Source organism: Erpetoichthys calabaricus, chromosome 13 (assembly GCF_900747795.2).
Source record: "Erpetoichthys calabaricus chromosome 13, fErpCal1.3, whole genome shotgun sequence".
Taxonomy (NCBI): domain Eukaryota; kingdom Metazoa; phylum Chordata; class Cladistia; order Polypteriformes; family Polypteridae; genus Erpetoichthys; species Erpetoichthys calabaricus.
In genome coordinates this window covers 101,397,081-101,421,139 of record NC_041406.2, presented here as the reverse complement: position 1 = coordinate 101,421,139, position 24,059 = coordinate 101,397,081, and the positions used below count along the sequence as shown (strand labels likewise).

The 24,059-nt window shown below is 35.8% G+C and overlaps 1 protein-coding gene across 7 annotated transcripts in view; it reads left to right on the top strand.

Moving 5' to 3' along the window:
• LOC114663542 (uncharacterized) overlaps nt 1–22,761 on the top strand; it is a 72,659-nt gene extending 49,898 nt beyond the window's left edge. Inside the window, exons 7-17 of one of the 7 annotated variants that reach the window (XM_028817347.2) lie at nt 2,895–3,017; nt 4,042–4,093; nt 4,583–4,645; nt 4,921–4,983; nt 5,258–5,320; nt 5,737–5,907; nt 12,154–12,664; nt 15,318–15,375; nt 17,850–17,990; nt 18,466–18,544; nt 21,612–22,761. In XM_028817347.2, the coding sequence (XP_028673180.1) occupies nt 2,895–3,017; nt 4,042–4,093; nt 4,583–4,645; nt 4,921–4,983; nt 5,258–5,320; nt 5,737–5,907; nt 12,154–12,664; nt 15,318–15,375; nt 17,850–17,990; nt 18,466–18,544; nt 21,612–21,862 (1,575 nt within the window). In that variant the 3' untranslated portion in view covers nt 21,863–22,761. The remainder of the gene's footprint in view (nt 1–2,894; nt 3,018–4,041; nt 4,094–4,582; nt 4,646–4,920; nt 4,984–5,257; nt 5,321–5,736; nt 5,908–12,153; nt 12,665–15,317; nt 15,376–17,849; nt 17,991–18,465; nt 18,545–21,611) is intronic. The other 6 variants (XM_051935536.1, XM_028817349.2, XM_051935535.1 and 3 more) reach the window with 6 other exon arrangements.
• The last annotated feature ends 1,298 nt before the right edge of the window (nt 22,762–24,059 follow it).

The following is a 24,059-nucleotide window of genomic DNA, read 5'->3' as shown; positions in this document are numbered from 1 at the left end:
CTAAAGATAGAGCTGCCAGGGAAGAGGAAAAGAGCAAGGCCTAAGCGTAGGTTTATGGATGTGGTGAGAGAGGACATGCAGGTGATGGGTGTAACAGAGCAAGATGCAGAGGACAGAAACATACGGAAGAAGACGATCCGCTGTGGCAACCCCCAATGGGAGCAGCCAAAAGAAGAGGAAGAAGTCCTCAGTATCCTGTAATTTTCTGTGCCTAAGCAAATTCTGTACCTTTGCACCTGCACTCACAGTATAATTACAAGGCGTCCCTTTTTAATTTCATCAAAAACTTTTAGAAGGTCAGGACCAAATGCATTAGGTACTGCTTTCAAAATATTAATACGGCTTTGTCTATGTTTATGTTGAGTTTCGGATAAATTGTACAACACTTTCACCATTGTGGCCTTTATAGGCAGTTCTTTTTTGATTCCACAATAGTCCGGCACTTACAAAAAAACAAACGGTACACACAGATGAGTATTAATGTATAAGTCGAAATATAAATTGCAACACTACCAGACAATCCTATATTTCAAATGTCCCCAAAATACATCTTATTTAATATATGTAATGTGCCTTGTATTTGTGCCTTATGAAACTTGTATGTTGATTTAATATATCTGAATTTTTTGAAAAACTTCCTTATACCTTTCATCAAAAAGATATTGTTTATTATGTGCAATACGTACATATTCATAAAGTTTTTGGTCACACAAGAAAATTATTTTTATGGTAGTTTGGCAATGTTTATTTCATCTTTATTCTAATACACTGTTTAAATGAAGAAAGTACATTAATAAAGTAACAAGAATATATTGTTTCTTGAAGCAAGTATTTCTATTTGGCCTCCATTATAAAGAAGTTTACTTTAGTGTATTCGTTTGTGGTCCATCTGAAAACTTCTTTTTGAAGTAGGTCTTAATTTTGATTGCAGCAGATTGGAAACTTGTTTTTTGTTTAATTATTGGTCTATGACTACTCACTGTTGTTAACATTCAGTATATTGAGAGCCTGAGGGTTAATCTGACTCTTACATTTTAAAATCTGTAAACCCAGGCCTTTTACTTTTGTCAGAGGCATTCCATTTATTTCTTCTTTTACAACCACTTTTACTAGGTGTTTCCCAAACCCCCCATTTTAATATTGCACATTTGCAGGCTACCAGCCTCTACAGAATTTCTATTATTCATGTATTTTTGGAAAGATACACATTTGTATAGTTAATAGTTAGCCTCTCTGGGCACTTAAAACACTTTATCAATGACTTGTTTATAATTAAACACGTTGGTACACTTTGATTTTGTACCTCCATCCTTCCATGTTATGTGCCCTATCCAGTTCTTGGTTGGATACAGTTTTTAATCGTTTAATTTTAAATAAAGCACCTGGGGCCTGATGTATAAAACTTTGTTAGACATGGAAACATGCCTAAGCAATTTCTTGCGCAAAAGTTAGTATTTATAAAACGCCACCTTTCTGTGAAAATTGTCAACGTTATGGAAGGTTTCAATTATCCATTAAGTCCAACTCAAACGTTTTTAGTGTTAGCATTGTAGCGACTTCGGGCAGCAGAACAGTGAAGTGAACAGAAAATATAATTTCTTTGATCCTTTAATAATGCGTTAGTCACATTCTTATGTCCATCCATGCATTTCCTGAACCCTGTTCTTATAAACATGTAATGGAACAGGGATCACATGATTTACCAAGACCGCCACGCCACTGTTTATACAATCGAGCATCAGCCACAGCCACATGCACTACCGTTTCAGTTGCATGTACTGACTACTGACTGTTTTGCCGACAGGAGCATCTTTTGTATAGAAGAAAAGTACTGAATACAACAGATTCAAGTTGAAATAACCTCTCGAGCTAATGCTGAAGCCATGACTAACCAGTAACTGAAAAGTATTTATCTGTTTGGCGACATGCAAGTGAAAGTCACTATAAGCACAGCAGATTATACAGTAGTATGTATTGATACATCCTTCTATACATCCTCTAAAACTGCTTATCAGGGCAGGTTGCAGCTTAACCCTATCCTAGTAAGCAAAGTGCACTGGCATGATCAACACCTGGACAGGGTGCCAGCATATTGCATGGTGAGCGCATACATCATTGGATGATTTAGCATCGCCAGTTCACCTAACCTATGTTTGGACAGTGAGAGGAAACTGGAGAAAACCCACATGGACCCATGTGCACAATCCATGTAGGGTGCTCTCAGATTGTAACCTTTATACTCCTTCCTGCAAGACAGTAGCACTGCCATACCATGCACCTAATTCATTTATTAACATATTTTCCTTAACTGTGGCCTTAAAAGTTTGGAAGAAAATCCTTTATTTGAGACCTGGTTTAGTAACGTAGTGCATCCGTTGGATGGACCAGGACTCCCTTGCCACTTCTTAAGCTCCACCAAATGTCAATGATACGTCAGCTTCACATTAACAGAGTTTTCTGTGTCTCCCCTGATTTAAAAATGGACATCACTCAGTAACATGGCCCAATTTATACTGTGATTAGGTCATGAGTATTCTGAAACAGCATGGTGTGTGTGTGGTTTGTTTAAACCATACATGGTTATATCGTAAGAGGTGATAAGGAATGGCTAAAAGTGCAAGCATGATCACATAGTTTTGTAAAACTAAGTTTGCATGAGACCTGGTGTACAGTCTTATAAACCTGATTATTTTTGTGCTTGGGCACTTTTTTCTTTTCTTACACAACATTTTAGTATGGAATCTAAGCAAGGTTTTATACACGAGCCCCCTGCATATTGATTGAAGTTTTAGTGTTTAGATTTTAGATTAGCATTTCAAATTTAGTTGTGAATTGTACTGTTTCATTTGTTAAATGGATGTTTTTTCCAGAATTTTGTTTTTCTGCTTCTACAGAAAAAGATGCATCCAGATTTGATTCCCCTTGAAGAGCAAGAGGCTGGACTTGTGAAGATGCATTCGTTGTTGAAAGAAAAAGCAGAAATGATTGAATGCAAGGAGGGTTGTGGAGAAGTGAAGGTACATTTTATTTACTGCTTGGTCAAAGTACCCACTATTGCCTACTAATTTTTAGAATGGGTTAAGGAAAGAAAACAAAGGTTTATGCAGTTTTAAAATGGTGACCCTGTTGGCTGCCCTGTTCATCATCCAAACACTGTCCCTATTCTCAAAAGTCAAGAATTTCTTATTCGGTACGATTTGGAGTTCAGAATTCCAGTAACACCTTGCTGAGTTGTAACCATGAGCGCTCTCTGTTTGACTCGTCCTCTTAGTTCAAGGTGGACAATTAGTTGTTCATAAATAATAAAGAAAAGCCAACAAAGCAGGAGTTAAAAAAACAAGCTTTGATTTTTGCCTTGTGTTGCGCCGCGCTCCACTTCCACTCTTGATCAAGAGTCCCCCAATACCCCCCTGCAAAAGCATAAGATACTTCTTTTCATATTACATTAGATAGAAGCAGCATGTGGTATTTCCTGGGTCACTAATGTTAAATACTGGTTACATTGTCAGCTTGGCTGACTTAAGTTTATTTGGCTGTTTCATTTGCTTTGTGCCAAAAAAAATGTCACATGGTCCTAGAGAGCAACTGTGCCAAATTTGGTTCACATCAGTCAAAGGGTATATGATTATAATACTTGCTGAGTAAGCAGGTGGCAGTGGTGTGCAAACTGGTACACACAGAAAAGAACAAACTTAATGGGACTCCCAGGGTCAAAATGTAGGGTAACAAAGTAGTCTGTCTTGTCCATATAGTCCTAGAGAGCAACTATGCTAAACTGTTCCAGGTAAGTCAAAGGGTGTAGAATTGTATAGGGAACAGACATTCTATTTTATATACAGTATGTCTAGGTTGTTTAGCAAAGAAATATTTAACAAGGGTGAAATAATCAAGTCAGTCACTTCAGCTGACATCATGGTACACTGCTATATATTAAGTTTAGATTTTTGATCCTACACATAAGTGGTTATAGGATTTTGTGGCAATATTTATTTTTCAATTTTCAGCAGAAATCTTTATTATATAAACACTCTCTCTCCCCAGGTGCAGATATTTGAGAAGCCCAAAGAACTTTTACGAAAACCGGGAAATACAAGTAAGTATATTTAAAAAAAAATAAATAAAAATGTATAGAAGTAGATGGGCTACACAGTGTCTAGTACATGTAACTAATTTGACCTTATCAAACAACACAAGCCTGTCCCTTAATCCACTATTAGACTCTTTTTAATGAACCATTGGTTGGTCCCTATGGCAAGAGCTAGCTTGACTGGCACAGGTAGGTTTTATGATTTGAAGTCCTGGAAGCCATCTAAGAAAAAATGCATGTAGGATTTTCCTAGAAATGTTGTGCAAGTATCAGGTTACTATATGAAAAGTCGAGTGACGATGCATAGCAGTTCTGAGATAACATGATACATGGAAAGTATTTTTGAATTTTCAGTGTAATTTGAATATTCAAATTGTTAACACAAATTGACATTTTTGAAATTCAGACAAGGGATAGCCTTATGATACAATGTAGCTAACTTATATTTTACTAAATAATATAAATTTTAATTAAATTCACCTGAACTGTTTCCAGGTGAAGTTAAAAAGGAAGAACCTCAAGAAAAAACTAAGTGTAAAGACACTTCTGCTGAAAAACGTAAGCATTTCAAATATCCTGTCCTAACCTGTAATATTTAAGTAAATTCTTGCAAGTGGAACCGACAAGAATTGCACATTATCCAAGTATTTGCTTCATCATGTATAAATTGGAAAGTATTTTTGAATTTTCAGTGTAATTTGAATATTCAAATTGTTAACACAAATAGACATTTTTGAAATTCAGACAAGGGATAGCCTTATGATACAATGTAGCTAACTTATATTTTACTAAATAATATAAATTTTAATTAAATTCACCTGAACTGTTTCCAGGTGAAGTTAAAAAGGAAGAACCTCAAGAAAAAAATAAGTGTAAAGACACTTCTGCTGAAAAACGTAAGCATTTCAAATATCCTGTCCTAACCTGTAATATTTAAGTAAATTCTTGCAAGTGGAACCGACAAGAATTGCACATTATCCAAGTATTTGCTTCATCATGTGTAAATTGGAAAGTATTTTTGAATTTTCAGTGTAATTTGAATATTCAAATTGTTAACACAAATTGACATTTTTGAAATTCAGACAAGGGATAGCCTTATGATACAATGTAGCTAACTTATATTTTACTAAATAATATAAATTTAATTAAATTCACCTGAACTGTTTCCAGGTGAAGTTAAAAAGGAAGAACCTCAAGAAAAAACTAAGTGTAAAGACACTTCTGCTGAAAAACGTAAGCATTTCAAATATCCTGTCCTAACCTGTAATATTTAAGTAAATTCTTGCAAGTGGAACCGACAACAATTGCACATTATCCAAGTATTTGCTTCATCATGTGTAAATTAGATAATATATTTTAATTTCAATTCTTTAGTGTCATGTGTACAAGTGCCATAAGGGTTAACTTTCCTGCTTGACTAATTGAGACATTAAAATAAAAATTACATCATTAATGCTGTTCTGGCAACCTTGTATAGTTTTACATTTGTCAGCAAAAAGTTGTTTTTTTTTTTTTCCTGTAGTAGAGCTGATCCTCTCAATTTTATACCTTTTAGCATTACCTCAATAACTATTGATGGTTAATAGAAAATAGATTATCTTTGCATCTTTTAAATGGTGTATAGTATGAGATCTCCATTTGTGTTGCAGGTGTTGTTGCCATGCCAAGCATTGGTTCTGTTGGTCAGCTGGTTAAGCAAATGCAAACCAGTCCACGTTTTCTTAACCCCACAACAGTTAATCCTAAAAGCATGCACTCTTTGATGGATCTGAAAATAGAAAAACCTTCATCACTTGGGAAGAGGAGAGGTGCTCCAAATGGTATGTGTTACTGGCTTTTTGCATGAAAGATGACAACAAAAATGAAAGCTTTTTTTTCTTGTCATTGTTTATTTGTTCGGTTGTTAATGTGTGTTTTCACTTTTTAATAAGGCTTTACTGTTACAGTGTGCTCCTGGAGTTTTGTGAATTAGATATGTTTCCATGGTTAAGAGTAGAAGCTTAATGTAACCTAAATGATATCACCTGTAAGATTACTTTAACTCCTTGATTTCCTGCCAGCATGGACGTCCTATGTGCTGTTTCATTGTAATGTGGCAACTTTTTTGGGAAATGAGAAAATATTCTTTACTAAATACACAAGCTAACGTCCGCCAAATGTATACAGTGAAATCTACAGTTGGGAATGTAATTACATTTTTTGATGATAGTGCATGTTTATTACTAGTGCAGTAATAAACATGTCGACCTTCTTGTGGGTGATGGCTCAAAAAGGGATAAGGGGCACTTTAAGAGACTTGGCTTGTTAAAGTTTAATCCTAGGCCAAAATTTTTGTCTATGATTGCTGATTATGTCTAGTTATCAGGAAAACACCTTTACTACACATGTGCTTTATTTTCCAGTTATAACACATCTTGAGATGAGTTACATGAAATAACAAACATTAGCTAAAGTTATAATTATAGTACATAACTTAAATGCTGTATGTGAATACTTTCAATTTATGCTGCCTGATTTTTGAATAAAATGCAGAACAAGTATGATGTTGTGGAACATCATTAATTTATGATTCTACAGAGTGAACATCATTTTCTGTTGGACAGACTTGCCCTGCACTGTACAGAATTTCAGAACTGCATTATAGCAGAGTATTAAAATTATTCTATGGTGGTTCTTCTGTTAGAATAAACTTTAGCAAATGTTTACTACTTTATTCATGTCCAAGCCCTCTGTGCACGGCTGTCTTTGCTTACTACTTTATTCATGTCCAAGCCCTCTGTGCGCGGCTGTCGTTAATGGAATAAAAATACAGTAATGTAAGAGCAAACCTCCTCTACGTCTCTACTGCTTAATATGAACAAGTACGTTTATAATATGGTTAATTTACTAGAGGTTTTCATCAGTTTTTACATATAAAATATCTTGGTTAAAGCAATAACTACCTTCACTGTTTCTGTATAATTTACAAGTGATAATCACATTTAAATGAAGAACAGGACCCAAATGAGGGTGGTAATAAATCAGAGCTCTTTGCATTGTATTATATAAAGCAAAAAAAGTGAAAGTTTTAGTTCCTAAGTTTAGCAGAATCACTACTTGAGTATCTGTGATGGCTAGAACCATCTCGCTGCCACTTTGAACAATGAAGGAGAGTACTGGCAGTACATTCATCCAGTTGCATTGTTAAGCAGAAGTTTAATTATGAAGGGGTGATAATATGGCACATTGTTTACAGGTAAATGACTTCATGTAAGATAATTTTACTGCTCAAAGGTTATCTTTGATGGCTCATGAGACTTAAAAGAGATTGTCATTTATGTTTCATTTTAAAATCAACTTTGTCTCAGATGTTCCTCCTAAAATTCCTTGGGAATTTGAGGTACAACTGAGGTAAAAGGAGATAAAATTGAGAATTTGGTTTGAAAAGCATGTTTTTTTGTGAGTTCTCTTTCTAGTCTTTTTTTAATCACTTTTAAGACTTGATAATTTGTACTTATTGTATTGATTCCTTTACCCAGGAGAAAAAAAAATACACTGAAGTGTACTAAATGCTCGTGTGTTAAAGTATGAAAAATAAACTTTGGCCAGGACTAATAAGTATATTTCAAATGTGTTACATCGGAACAACTAATTTTTTGCTAAATGTATTTTTAAGTTGTACCAAAATTGTACATGATCTACTTTATTTGTGTTACAGTAAATATACTTTAACATATTAAAGTGGGGCTATTTTAAGTGTATTGCAGTATGATTGTATTGCTTTATACTGTATATACTTTATAAAAAAAAAAAAAAAAAACCTTTTGCATGCTTACAATAGATTTAAAATGTAATTTTTATCTATTACAAGTGCACTATTATATTTCATTTTAATAATGTATGTGAAATAGCTGACAAATACATTTAAAATATTTTTAGTATTTGGTATTTTGGTACTCTAAGTTTATTTAAATTTGCAAAATAGTATATTAAAATGTAACTTGTACCTTATAATATCATCAGTTCTATACTTTTTTTTCTATTACATGACCACTATAATTATATTTTAAGTGAATAATGTTGAAATAATTTGTAATTAATACATTATAAATAACCTTTGCTTGTATCTTAAAATTATAGCTAAAAATTAAGCTTTTATGTTCCAAACATGCTAAAATATATACAGTGTAATCTGTTAATGCAATTATTTTTATATTATTAATACACTAATAATTTCATTTTGGTAAAAAATTACATGTTATTAGTACATATGGGAAAAAATACACAAATTTAAATTGAAAGTCAACCTTTTCTTTTATAATTACTGCATTTATTTATAATGAACTGAGGGCACTTGGCTTCAGCCCCAAAACAATATAAATCACAACAATATAAATTTAATCAAAAGTCAAGATAACATGTCTAACCCTTTTCTTGAAAAGTGTTCATTTGTAAAGAGAGCTCAACTAAACTAAAAACCATCTCAGGACAAAAATGTCACTTCTTTCCAGGAATATAGTTCATTGTTGATTTTGATTGGCACATTTTTATGTTGCAAAGTTACTGTGTGATGTTAGTTTGCCTCCTGTACTGTCATCATTGTTCTGAAGTAATCTGTAATGGAAAAAGGGAATATATCAAATATTGTAAAAGCACAAGTGGATTGCTACTCTATCTACTATGTGATATGGGTACACAATACTCGCTGTCAAGAGCATTCTAATCAAGCAGGTTCTGCTGAGATCCCTAATGGTCCAGACATACTGCAACCTATTAAAGCCACATTACATAACTTAGAAATTAATATGACAAACTTTGATTGAAAATTTATAGTAAAGTGAATGTAAATTTCCCAAATGCATTCATCAGTTTGTTTCCATAGAGAGAACACAATTATATCTTTGTCTCGAGAAACATCAGTCATAAGTTATTTACCCTGTGTTCGTGGTAGCACTAGTGGTTCTGTCCCTAAATGTGAAATTATCAAATTGTCCTGTTCGCAGGGGTTTTCTGATGTGGTGTTTGTTAAGCAATTATATAAATAAAATTTTGTCGCAGCACATGAAAGTATTATAATATCCATAGGTGCTTGCATGTATCAGTTTAGAATTACCCTTCACTTGAACAATCGTTTTTGGTGATGTGGTCCATAAAACGCAAAACCTGAAAAACAAAATGCGTACTACTTTAATGAAATACTGGGAAGTCAAATGTTTACTTTACACATTATCAGTCTATTCATTAAACACTGATATGCAGTTTGTTGGAAAACAATTATATGGTTGAGGAGTAGGCCCCATAGAACTCGCATGTTGTAAAGAGGCTGACCTTTCAGTGGGACTGTACATTTAGTAGGATCCTGTTTTTTTTTTTTATATAAAGGGGGGGGGAGGAGGGGGAGTTAAGCATGTCACGTGTTAACCATTCAGTACTTCATCCATCCATTATCCAACCCACTATATCTGAACTACAGGGTCACTGGGGTCTGCTGGAGCCAATCCCAGCCAACACAGGGCGCAAGGCAAGAAACAAACCCCAGGCAGGGTGCCAGCCCACCACAGGGCACACACCCACACACCAAGTACACACTAGGGACAATTTAAGATCGCCAATGCACCTAACCTGCATGTCTTTGGACTGTGGGAGGCAACCAGAGCACCCTAGGGAAACCCACGCAGATACGGGGAGAACATGCAAACTCCACGCAAGGAGAACCCAGGTCTCCTAACTGCGAGGCAGCAGCGCTACCCACATATGCCACCCCCATTTAGTACTTAATATTTAAAACTGCCAAAACATCTTTTATTAAATCTAGGCGGTTGTGGGGATGCTGGTAGGTGTCATCATCTTCACTTGATGAAAGTGCAGCATGGTACTTCTAATTTGGTCTAAAATTTTCTGGTTAGCACTCAACAATATATCACAGGTGACCAGTTGATAAGAGTTTAGTAAAATTTTATATCTCCAGTTCTCTCTTCCTTGTGCTTCCTGGATCTGTGTCCAAGCTGGATCATTTTTCTGACTGAATCAAGTAGTCATGAGCGTTCTTGTATGAAGAAAAACGTTAAAACTGGCTTTTCAAATTGTGTAATGCTACCAAAATTGGTAGAAATTGTACGAAGTTAAGTGCCTTCTCCTCCCAGCCCTCTGCACTAGTGAATCTTCATTACTGCCAGCTTCTGCAGGTAACGCAGAGTTGTTAATCATACCTTAAGTGCCAAGGTTTCTTTAACATTTAAAAAATTATTTTTAAAAGAATCTTTAAACTTTTTTTCAAAAATGAAACTGGTATAATTCTTACTAAATGTACCTTAACATATTTAAATGTATCTTCTACAAAATATACAGTACACTTTACTTATGAACTAATATGCTTAACTACAGAAAAGGAAATTTACATTTATAATATTTTAAAGTATACAAAAAATACATCTGTACTTGTGAACAAGAATATTTATGTACAAGTATGCTAAGGCAAATTCACAAGTATAGTATACTATTATAAAGTATACAAAAATACACCAAAATGTACTTGTTACAAAATATGCATAAGTGCACCAAAGGTCATTTACATTGGTGTATTTTTGATAATGTACAAAAAATACAAAACTATACTTCCAAACAAATGTGCTTAATTACAATAAAATTCATTTCTATTTAAAATATATACTTTTTTAAGTGTGCAAAATTACAGTTGAAGTGTGTTTGGGGGAAAAAAAATGCACTTAAAGAAAATGTTTTTGTTACTTTTTAAAGTTGTAACACATTATTAATATTTTAGTATGGTATTTTTCACCAGGGTGTCCAAGGTAGTGTGGAACATTTGAGATACAATTGGGAACATTTCTTTTGTTTTTCCAGCTGGAGCATAGGCAGATAAAGTGATTTGCTCATGGTCGCACAATGTCAGAAGCTCGATATTACATGTGTGTAATAGTCTCAATATCTTACGGTTTTGTTACTACTGGTATTCAGCAGTTGTTTTAGGCATCAACCACATTTTGGCCCCAGCTTCCTGTGCTACATGTCTAAAACAAATCTAATTTTCTCTAGCCTCTTCTAGAAGGGTTGAACTTCTCCCAACCAGAGTCATTTACTAATTGTTTCCAGAACAGCCTGAGCCATCTTGGCAATAAGTTGTGACCAGATGACGGCACAGCATCTTTCTTCACTAGTTTTCAGAATGTGAAGTTCCACTGTAAACGCTGTCATTGACCTTTTACCCCAAGATACTTTGCATTAAATATGCTCTAAATGAACAATCCATGAATACTTCAGAAATTCAATAACAATTCACTACTTGAATTCAGGTTATGTAGGCTGTTTGTTTCTGTCATGCCCTTCCAGATTTCTACATCATTCACCATGCAATTGTCAAAGTCGTCACTGAGTAGTAATACAAAATTAGTGGTCAATATCCATCCAGATACTGTACCTAATTCACTGTTTTTAGAAGCTGTATAGTGTCAGTGGCTGCAAACAGCCCTCTTTTTTTTTTCTCTGTGCAGCTTGTATTAATAAGACCTTCTTCTCCACTAGTAAAATTTTCAGCTGTATTTCTTGGATCTTGTGAGTAAACCCACATTTGTGTGTTGCCTCTCCTTTGGACTGGCTCCAAAGTAGAGACCTCCTTTGAAGAGGAAGATGGTGCATACGAGTGTGATGACACTGATAACAATTTCCCCATCTGAAAAAATGTTAAATGTTGCAAGAACCATTTCTTTTACCAAGATCCAGTATGGCTGCATTTTCTCTCACTCTTACCTGTCACTTAACTGGCAGTGCACATGGCTCCCACCATCTTGAGAGTGATGAGCCCCTTAAGCACTTATATTAAAAGTATTATCTGGGAAATCACAGCATGTTTATTCAAAATAAAAGTTTGAATAAAAAAAAGTTTTGTTAAAATAGTAACCTGCCACCACTGTCGTCCTTCAAGCTCATGAATAGGTAGCCTTTTTAAATACATTGCATATGTGTGTAGGTTTAGCATGAATGAAATAGATGGAGAGAGGATATGTGTATATATAATATACATACACACAGTAATGTGTTTTTCCTTACTCTTTCTCTCCCCTCCTTTGTAGATTTTTCTTACAGTGAGGATAGTCTAAGGCCATTACCTGAGGAGAGTTTAAGTGATTTTTTTCCAGGTAATTACGCTGAAAATGTAAGCCTGTATCCTGGTGGTAGATTCAGTGAGAGTACTCCTGAAGATTTTGAAAGGCTACGTCTGAGTGATAAAACAAGATTCAGTGAGTCAAGCCCATGGGGACAATTCAGAGAAGGCATTTCAGACAGAACATACCAAGAGAATTATCAGTCAGATCTTACTGGAAGCAGATTACACCAGAGACAACCTCATTTACATGAAAATATTGCACAGAGGAGATACAATGATGAAGATCCCTACATCAGAGAAAGATGGTTATATGAGGAGAATCCAACAGAAAGGCTATATGATGATCCAGCTGCTTTGCAAAGAAGGCGGATTCATGAAGAATCTCCAGATCGTTGGGCATTTAGCACTGAAGGCACATATACTGACTACACTAGCCGATGGAAATCGAGCCAATATGAAAGTAGCAATCAAAGATAGTAAGTATGCCAGAACTTTTTTCAGATTCATAATTTTATGTTCATATGGCAAGTATTTTTTTGTGTTTTTATATAAATTTAATCCATTATCCAGGAATGAATAACTGTTTGGGGAGATCAGTTTATGAGACTACAAAGAATGTGTTTCTGATACAAATGGGAACAGCACTAGAGCACCCATAGGAAAGTCCTGTTTAATTTTCTCTTTACTTTGCACATCTCAGATTATAAATATACTAGGTCATGGTACTTGCAGAAACTCTCAGAAGATTCTTTACATATGGGTTTTGTTGGTGAGGTGTACAAGACAACATATAGGAGTCAGATGGAGAACTTTGTCTCTTTTGCAGAAAGAATTGTCTTCACCTTAGCACCAGCAAAACCAAGGAAGTGGTTACTGACTTTTGCCTTACCTAATGCCTCTATCTCCAGTCGTTGTTATAAGTACAGTGGAACTTCGGTTCACGAACGTCTCGGAACACGTACAAATCGGTTTATGACCAAAAAGTTCGCCAAACTTTTGCATCTGTTCACGACCACACACTCAGTATCCGAACAAGCCAGTTTCCCTTTTGGTTTGTGCGCGCTGATGATTTCCTCACGTGTTCAGTCTCTCCCTGTGCAGCGAGCCAGCGCGAGAGTGACACACACGCATCGGGGGGGGCTGGACGCATAAGGCAGAGAAGGCAGTTAAAGAATGCACCTTGATTTTGTTTTCACATTGTTGCAATGTTACTTTTCTTGGTGGTTTTTTAAATTACGGATTTTTCAAATGTTCATGTTTTTCCCTATGCTTAAAACTCGTTAAGTGTTTTTAGCGAGCGGTTTGTAGCTCTATAGCGCGGACTCTTGTTAAGCTTTCTGTTTTTCAAGGTTTTCTCAGTGTTATTCAATGTTTTTACATTTAGTTTACTATTACGCTGTACAGTCTATGGTATAATTAACTATATTTGTGCTTAAAAACTTTAAAAAATATATTTACATACAGTTCGTATGGTCTGGAACAGATTAATTGTATTTACATACAATCCTATGGGGGAAATTACTTTGGTTCATGACCAAATCGGGTTACGACCAGAGTTTTGGAACGAATTATGGTCATGAACCGAGGTTCCACTGTACTTGGATGTCCACATCAACGACAGACTGGACTGGTCTTGTAACTCGGAAGAACTATATAAAAAGGGGCAGAGCAGAGTTGGTTTTTTTTTTTTTTTTTTTTTTTTTTTTTTTCTCCTCTCTTGGGAAACTACATTCCTTTAATTATGAACTATCCTGCCCAACCTCTCTGACATTTTACCACCCATATAATGCCTGACTGTGACTGCCAAGTCAGAAGATTTTTTTTTTTTTTTTTTTTTTTTTAACGTTCTTCCTTTTTGTTCATTCTCCTCATTTCTAAACCAGCATGTTTTATTAACAGTGGTGCTGGAAAACTTGTGAACCCTTAAGATTTCTTTTTGATTGTCTGCATAAGTTTAACTTGGAATTTAATCTTCATCCAAATTATAAAATAAAGGGAACACAAAATAGTACATTTTAATGTGATATTTAAGTTGGAAAAAAGCAAATGTGCTGCTTGAACGTATTCTGTCTGTTATGTAAAAAAAATGCATAATGATGTAGCTGTTTTACAAATAGCTTCCACCAGTGAGAAATGAGCAAAGAAGAGAAGCAGACTATTGCTTTGATGCCACTTTACTCCAGTCTGTGCTACTGAGTTCTATAGTAGCTGCAGTCAGCCATATCAGAAGTCTGCATAACACAGGCTTGTTTGTGAAGGTGGCTGGACAGATGTCATTATTCAACAAGAGCCACATGATAGCACTTCTTGTGTTTTCCAAAAAAAAAAAAAGCATGTAACAGATCCATTTGTGATGTGGAAAAATGTCTTGTGGTCCAGTGAGACCGATAAGTAGCTTTTTAACTAAAGTTCATAGAAATATGTGGCACAAATGTAACACTGTCCACACTACATAAAAGGCCACACCTACAGTGAGATATGATGGTGGAAATATGTTGTAGGCTGATTATGATTGGCACAGATTGGGTATCTGGTTAACATAGGAGGAAAAATGGACAATGTAAATTACAGCTAGAGATCTTTTAAGTTTGGTAAAAATCTGAAGTTTGGGAAAACGTTTAATCTTTCAGCAAGGCAATGCTTCTAAAAAAAATGTTTAAAATGACATTGGAGTGAATTAAGAACAAAAAGTTAATGTCCTTTAATGACCAAGTTAAAGACTTGATCTAGATCTGACTGACATTCTCTAATATTTGACCATTGACGTGTTCAGTTTCATCTACCTAATTTGAAAACCTGGAGTAAAACACTTTGGAAGAATGGTCAAACCTCAACATTGTACCAAGTGCCAAGCTGATACAAAAATCATTTGAGTAAAAGAAATGGTTGCATAGGTAGTTCACAGCACCCAACCAATTTTTCAGTCCCCTTTTTAGTGGTCTTCCTAGTTTTCTAAGAGTAAAAATATGTAAACATTTGATATGGGGGCCAATTGCATTTAATAGTCTAATTTTTGTACATTTGGTCAGTTGATGATCAAATATAGAAACAATATTTTAAGATTTTTTTGTTTTAATATTTTTACTTTTTAACAAACCACATTCCTTTTAAATTATTTCTTCACTGTAGTGACTTGAATGTTCCATCCCGAAAAAGGCCACTGCTTGATCACACATCGCCAGTCATGGTAAGTTTGTACAAAGGCTTTTTGTCTTCTCATTGGTATTATCTTTGCTGTCAAGGTGGATAATATGCAGATTTATTTACCTTCCCTTAAATTTTCTTATCTCATGGCTTTTATTAATTTAAAAATCTTTTTTAAGTTTTTTCCACAATAAACTGTTTTAAATTTGACTCCCTCTCCAGGGGCCTCATGTATAAACGGTGCATACGCACAGAAATGTTGCGTACGAACCTTTCCACGCTCAAATCGCGATTTATAAAACCTAAACTTGGCGTAAAGCCACGCACATTTCCACGGTAACTCATTCCTTGGCGTACGCAATTTATCCGCCCGGTTTTGCAGACTGGCAGCACCCAGTGTCAAAGCAGTGCTACTGTTCCTGTGTGATCACCCTTTCTTTCTTAAATCCACATTCCTGGCGCGGCTTTATAAATACACTGAAATTAACTGCATATTGTTTATTAGTGTAATGCATCTGATTGTAATTAACCTGTAGCAATATAATGGTCCAGGGAATAGCCATAGTATTCCAAATACCATAACTGCTTTAGCGTTGTAACTCTCACTGCATCTTCTTTCAGCTGATCCCGTTAAGGGTTGCCACAGCAGATCATCTTTTCCCACATTACTCTCACTGCACCACTCGGAGTATTTATATCACTGTATCTGAGTGGGAAATCACAGCAGCAGCTGATTGGAAAGAGAATTATCGGTACACAGCATGAAGCAGATGCTGCCTGAGCCACAGCAAACGCTTTAGTCCCTGTACGGACTTCGCGGTTTAGAAACCGTTTCATCCCAAGAACTCTAAACGCACTAAATCAGTCCATCAAGTGCTCCTTGTAGAACTGTTTGTACTTATAAGTACAATTACCCCACTGTAAACTTGCAATACAGTTATAATATTGCACAACCTGCGCCACTTTATAAAGCGCGTATTTACATGTGATGACGGTATTAATTTCTAAGACGAAATGCAGCAAAACATATTGATTATATTATACAGATAAAACTTTAACTTCATTTAAATAATCTGTATTGTTAATAATTAAACATGTGAGGACACGGTGCCGCAGCGCTAGCTAGTTCAGTAATTGTTCCTGCCTTGAGCTGTATTCTTGCTGGTGCTGACGCGACACTGGAAAGATAGACGGATAGAATAATTAAACACGTACTACTAAGATATTTCAATGTTCCTTAAAAGTTTTGAAGAATCTAAGTTCTAAGCTTACAGATGGCTTCACGTCTATTACATAGCTTATTGTGTGGCGATTGAGTTTTTGGAGAAAGAAAAGTAAGGACAGGAATTGGAGGTTAGTACGTTTGAAAGAGACAGTACTGCTGTGATAAATTATTTCATTGAAGGTTGCACATGGCACAGCAAGCCTCTTGCGTGAGATATGAACAAGCACTGCGCCACCGTGTTCCCATGTTTAATAACATGCTTTAATTCCTATCATCATGAAAAAGATATCACGTATACATCTCAGTATTTTAATTATTCAGAGAGCTGTAATATCACGAATGTAATGGATTATTTGTCCTGTCGGAGAAAGAGAAAGCCCGTTTAAAAAGCAGGTAGTGATTCATACACATAGAGCACATAGAAGATCAAATACAGAACAAAGCATTTAACATGCCACTTTAGTTACAATGGGATTTGAGAAACTAGTAAATTAAACGATTTTAAGATGAAGTTTATGATCTACTTTAATGGCAAAATAAACTACGTGATTAAAGTGGAAATTTTGAGATTAAAGTTGACATTTCGTGCTTTTTTTCCCCACTGTGTGCCTTTTTTTGTCTGTACCCTAATAAGCTTTCATATGACACTCAGACGGTGGGCTACGACTCGCTTTTTCACGGCGACTTTGATATGTGATTTCTTTTTTATTTCGGGCACTGTGCGACTTTGTGAAGTTGAGCCTTCGAGTTTCTCCGACACTCTGTCACTCGATCAGCTTCCTTTTGTTGATTATACCACTGTTTAAACCAACAAATAGTACGTTTTTCCTTTGCCTCCACTTGGTATTCGCTGAAATTCTTATATTTTCTCCCGTGCTTTTCCCATTGTCTTTTCACAGAAGGCTATTTATATTGATTTGCATATTCAAAGAGGCGTAATTCTGGGAGGAGTTGGGGCGGGACAGAAGGCGCGTGCACGTGCGTTACTTTTCACGCAAATCGGGATTTATGTAGTAGTAGAACGTGAAAGTATGCGTGCGCACAGATTCCTGCATCTGGATTTTTCTGTGCGTACGCACAATCCCGCTTTTGTGCTTACGCCATGTTATAGTGTGAGTTCTACGCACGGCGTTATACATGAGGCCCCAGGAGAGAGAAAACAATTTTTTAATGTTTGGAGACCATGTATACATTATTTCCCATAAGAAAAACGATTAAGATTCTTTTTTCTCCTCTCCATCATTGAAATTGTTTCCTTCTTTTGGAAAATGCTTTTTCTTTTTACTCTCCAGAATCCTAGTATAAGCACTAAGTCTCCTGATACTAGTGTGGTTCTGGCTGTTGCACAGAAACTTGCCCAAAAACTTTTAGAGTATGAAGTAAAATCCAAGCAAGAAGCTTTCATGGAAGAGAACTCCAACCAAATGGTTTTAGTAAGTTGGTTTAATATTAAAGATCTGAAAATGTTTGGCTTGCTTCCGTTCTGTGAGTTATGTAATGATTTAAAAGCAGCTATTTTGTTTTCTGGTCCACTTTAGCATTATCTAATTTCATTTATGTTTTTCATAGTTCACAGTGAGGATTTTTTTGTTGTAGAGTTTTACTGTGAAAGTTTTTGTATATATATGTCTCATCCAACAGCATTGATGCCTTTGCTTGAAAGTAGTTACAAATCAAGTTTGAATCACGTAAATGTGTGTGGGTTTATTTTGTTAATAGTTCTTTAATTTAGAAATCATTTGAAATGAGTTCAATTTTAAAAAAGGACATATGTCCTGAAATATTTTCAGACTTCTGTTGTGAGTAGTAAAGTTGGTCAACTGGCGATTTTGTTTTAGCTGAGAATGCCCTTTGAGCAATGAAAGGAGCATTTAGTTTTAATAACAAATTTTTTGTTTTTTCTTTTAGCGTGACCATGTCTCTCCAGAACCTTTTCCTTCTAGGCCATATGTTCGAGTAAGGTTGGATTATGACAAACCAGAAACGGGTAAGACTGGTTATCTTAGGTTGCCATCGTGGTCATTAGGGCTGCAACTAATGCTTATTTTGGTAGTCAACTAATCGTTCAATTTTTTTTTTTTTTTTTTTGGTTAGTCACGATTTATTTCATGCCTGATTATTTTGATGCCTGCGACCTGTAGTTGCACATCCTGTTCTGGGCTCCAGTGCATGTCTTGCCTCATCTGCTCACGTCTGTCCACCTGTGAATGTCACCCTGATGTCTCTGTATTAACACAATTAAAGTTAATAATAATCAAATTACAATAACAACCAGTGAAATACATGAATTTGAAAATAATCAGATGTTTTATATTAGTGTGACCATCACAATAAACAAGAAATACATTAAACAATACAAACTAAAGTGCACATAGCCTTTAAACAAAAAAGTACATTTAACTTAACCAAAAATGTCCACTGGTGTGTCTTAAAGTCCAAAAGTTTAAATAAAGCTTCAAATAAAATAAAACAATAATGTACAGTTTATAAAAGATTCAGTTCATATATTCCTGATTGCAGTGCAGGAACGTGAGCATTTCGACATGCTCTGGTGTGAGGCTGGCTCTCTTCTTTGAGGCAATGTTTCCAGCTGCTGAGAAGAGACGCTCAGAGGGAGTAGAGGTAGCAGGAATACACAAGAATGATTTTGCAGACAAAGATGTTTTAATCATCACACTCTGAAGGAAAAGTGTTGTAGTTTATCACATCATGTACTATATTATGCCAAAATAAAAAAAAATAACAGACTAAAATATTTAACAAGCTAATTACTGATATACTCCAAAACACAAATTACCTAACGTTAGTTAGAGATGGTTTACTATTCATATGAACTCAAATAATATATGAAAAAAGAAGAAAAAAAAAACTAGGACAGCTCAGGTACTCCTATTCACTTGTTTACTATAGTTCCAAACATGTTAGCAAACATAACTGAAATTATATTCACTTAACCCTTAAACCACCTGAACCGGCTAAAGTTGTTTCTCAGTTCAATTTGCCAGCATGCCGGAGCAGAGTATATTCGGAAATGTATATTCATTGAACCCCGCAACCAGCTATATTTGTTTCACAAACCAATTTCCCAGCACGCCGGAGGTGATTAGTCAAAGCCGTATATTCGTTGAGCAGCCAGCTCACGACCACTGATGGCTCCAGCAGAACTGCAGCCCTAGACAAGCCTGCAAGCATCAGCGCTTACCACTGTGTGTTTGCGTGCAGCCAGTTCAAGTGCAGTTGGCTCGGTGATTTACTGAATTTCACCAATGACTTCAGTTGCACCTTGAACATATAATAATAGATTGTTGCAGTAGTTTTTTTTTTGTTTGTTTTTGTTTTTTGAATAGTTTTTACAGTTTATTTGCAGTGTGTAAAATGATCAGTGTTGCAGTAATTGTGATGCTCTTTGCATGAAAAAAAATATATGCTCCATTAAAAGTTCACATTTTCTTTGTGAATTGCGACGTTTACATAAAAAGTGCAGCTAAAAAGTATTTGGTGTCCAGGGGTGCATTAACCCCCAAGTATGTGTTGGTTTAAGGGTTAACTATCATTGTCAAAACCTTGATATGCACATTATAGTACAAATATCAACGTTAACACGTGACACTAACTTTACTCGCTAAAACTTACCTCTCAAGAGACTGCAGCATCACAGCTCCAGGATACTTGCATTTCAGATTCTCATGCATCGCGGTGGTGCTGCCATGAAAAGAAAGCTCCGCTTTGCATAATCTGCATTCATCTTTTTTTTCTTTTTCGGTGAAGTGCTCCCACACTTAGTGTTTGGCAACACTGGAACATGACAGGCCAATGGCATTATCAGTTGTTCTGGTGCAATGTTCTGGCATTTTAAAATGTTCCGAAAATGTAAGTGTGGCATTTATCATTTTGTGACCTATGTTTTCAATTTCTTTTCCATCACTGTACATTGTATACACACATTTATGTTGATCAGTTTCTGGCCATATTTTTTCTACTTGCATTCCGGAGCTGTCCACGGCTCTAATGCTGTTTTTGTATCCGAGTTCATATGCAAGGAAAGCATGCATTCTTTCTTCAAGTATGTTTATCTTCGAGGTTTCTGGCAATATGTTATCTGCCCCCAAAAATGCTGTGTTTCAAATTTGCATTTTCAGAGCATTTTTGTGTGGTTTAGGGTATGTTGAACCTTCCTTCTCTGTCATGTCAAAAGTTTGCTTGAGGTTACATACCAGACCAGTGGACTCTGACAGCTTTCCAAACATTAAATCTTAACAAGTGTTTTTCTATTCATTTTAGTATTCATATGAAATCAATCTTGGCTTAGAATCAAGTGATGAATCATTTATATCCTACTGCAGAAGAATCTAATGAATCTCCACATACTTGGTTGTTTGGATATTATTCTTGGAATTTCATTGTTTTCATTTTTCCTTACCTAGAGGTTAATAAGCAGTGGGCAGCCAAAATCTAACAAGATAATGTCATACCACTTAACAACTTTGTCTATCATGAAGATGCTGATCATAAAATGTTTAGCAGGAATTACAAAGTAAAAATGTTGGTACTGATCTGCTGCAATCCACACAACCTTTACCATCCATCCATTTTTCACACCTACTTATGTTTCAGGGAAATCTGTAGACAGAGCTCTTCTGAACAGCACTGGGTACAAGTTGATACAGCTTGGTGCCAATCCATTGCAGGGTATATTGACAGAACACTCTACTCCTAGTGGGTCAGTTTAGGGTCTGTCGTTACTATCACCAATTGTCTTGAGTTGTGCACTAATGAATACAAATTCACCAATTAGTTGTTTTTCTTAGTTAAATGAGTAGAATGTGGACTGCCTGTTTTAAAAGCCCTTTGCTCTTGAAACACAATATCTGGAAAAGGGATTAACAATGAGAGAACAATTTGCATACACAAATTATTTAAGTATTTTTGGGACAATTGTTCCATGTCTTTTATAAATAGGGTGGTCACTTTAAAGCATTGCTTTTGGTTTTAATTTATATTAAAAAAAAAAAAAACATTTTAAAAGAAAAATTAATATTTCTGTTTTATTATAGGCCATGGTGATTATTTAATGAAAGATGTGCAATTTTCACAGAGGCCATCCTCTTTGTCCAGTTCCTCTTACACTAGAAGCAGCCTTTTTTCAGGTTCTTGGAGAGATGAGAATCCTTCTGCTTTGCCCAGGGAAAATTTCTCCAGATTTTCTTCGGAATGGAATAGCTTGGCAACCAGACCCTTGGAATCCTCTGCATCCAGTCGAGAAATGGAAGTATTTCATAAATCCTGGTCACAAGGATATAAATAACTTGCAGTGTAAATAGTGGGTATATTTTTCCCCATCTTGCTATCAGCCATTGAATTTCTGTTTTTGTTTTTAATCACATTTTTTGAAAACCTGAATAGCAGCCCAACAGATACAACTGTTTAATCCTGTTCTCTGTTCCCCTGTTTCATGAAAAACCAAATTGAGTTTTTATATGCGCTAAACTTTTGAATAGTTAAAAAGTAATAAATAGAGTAATGTGAAACACTGATGGTTCTGTTGTAGAAGAGACATTTGACTTTGAGTAAATCTTGGGTCACACCTTACAAAGAAATGATTAAACATTTGTTTATGGCAATGTTTTTATAATATACCTTGGTAAAAAAAATTTAATAAAAGAAATCAAGCTCAAAAGGTCAGTTGACTGTACTTTACGGTAAATATTTCTGCAAATTTGATAAAACCAGGGGCTTCTTTCAGCATACATTTTGAACTCGATCTCATAGCTTATTAATAAATATTTGGTATGTGGCATTGATATTACTTCTAAAGCTCCAAGTTAACATTTTTCACTGTGCTAAATCTTGATAACCTGTTTAGCAGTTATTGCATATTGGTAGGTCAAAAAGAAGAGGCAGTTTTTTGAATACCTCAATAAAATGCAACTTAATTTTTTAGTGGTTTTCAACATGGTCTCATTAAGTCTATAAAAAGATCTTGCATCATTACTTGAGCTTAATGCCATCTAAGAAAAATATTTTAATACATAATTTTTGCTTTTTGTCTAGAATGGCCTTCATTAAGCACATTTATTCTCATTGTTGCACATTTTAATTTCACATTAATTCAACTGTTGTAGTCTGTACTGTACATTTGGGGTGTATTTGAGTACAGGGTAGTGGTTTCATATATTCAGACTTACCTAAAAGTGTACCATGAATTGACCGCTTGCCAAGACTTTTCTGCAGTATGTTTGTTGTATTCAATATTGTGTGTGGTATATACAGTATATAATATAGATATACTAGCCAACCTGCGGCGTAGCATACGCCGCATAATTATGTATTGATGGGTGAACACTTCGTGAAAAACACAGTTGTCCAAATGGGGTGGGTTTGAGGATATGACTGTAATTGAATGAAAAGATGGAACTGTGGAGAGAGCAACATACAATTGTCCGTGACTGAAAACTGGGTTTGGCAGATAGGCATATCGTTTTGAAAGTGTGTCCCTGTGTCTTATTAATTGTCATTGCAAAGGCCAATCTAACAGGAAATTGCATGTAAACGTAAAAAGCAAATTTGAATCTGATGGGGTCAGGGATTCTCTCTCTCTCGTGCCTGTGTGTATGTGTGTGTCTCTATCTCTCTCGCGCGCGCCTGTCTGTGTGTCTCTCTCGTGCGCGTGCCTGTGCGCTGTAAGTGAATGAAAAGATGGAACTCTGGAGAGAGCAACATACAATTGTCCGTGACTGAAAACTGGTTTTGGCAGATACAGGCATATCTTTTTGAAAGTTTGACCCTGCACCATATTAATTGTCATTGCAAAGGCCAATCTAACAGGAAATTGTCTGCGTGTAAAAGTAAAAGGCAAATTTGAATCTGATGGGGTCAGTGAAATCTGGGGAATATGGACAGTTTGTGAGGTAGGAGCAGGGCCAGATTTTCCTATAGGCTAACTAGGCTTCAGCCTAGGGCCTCAAGATCAAGAGGGGCCTACATTCAAATTGTTAGCAAAATTTTATTATCTCTCATGTAATTTACAAACTTAAAAATGGAAGGTGAAAGGGCCTCATAAGTGGAATAGCCTAGGGCCTCTTTTCATATAAATCCGGCCCTGGGTAGGAGCTGCAGTTGTTTTACCCTCCAGTACATTGCGGTGAATGCTGAGAACAGTCAGTCTAGTGCCTTTACAGAGACTTCTTGCTGGCTTGAGGCTTCTGAGAAGTATGACGACTGAACCAATTTTAAGTTTGACTTTATGCGGAGGCATGCCAGTGGGAGTAATGGCTGCCCGGCGGGTCATGGGGATCGCCAGTCGGCATTGTTTGTGGTCGGAACTACGACGGTATGTGATCTTCTTCGAACCTCCGACTTTCGTTCTTGATTAATGAAAACATTCTTGGCAAACACTTTCGCTCTCGCACGAATTGTTTGCTCTGTAGTGCATGTGCCATGGTCGGCTGCTTAGTGAATTGTTGGTGGGCGGGGCTCGGTCTTGCTTGCATCTTGCTTGCCAT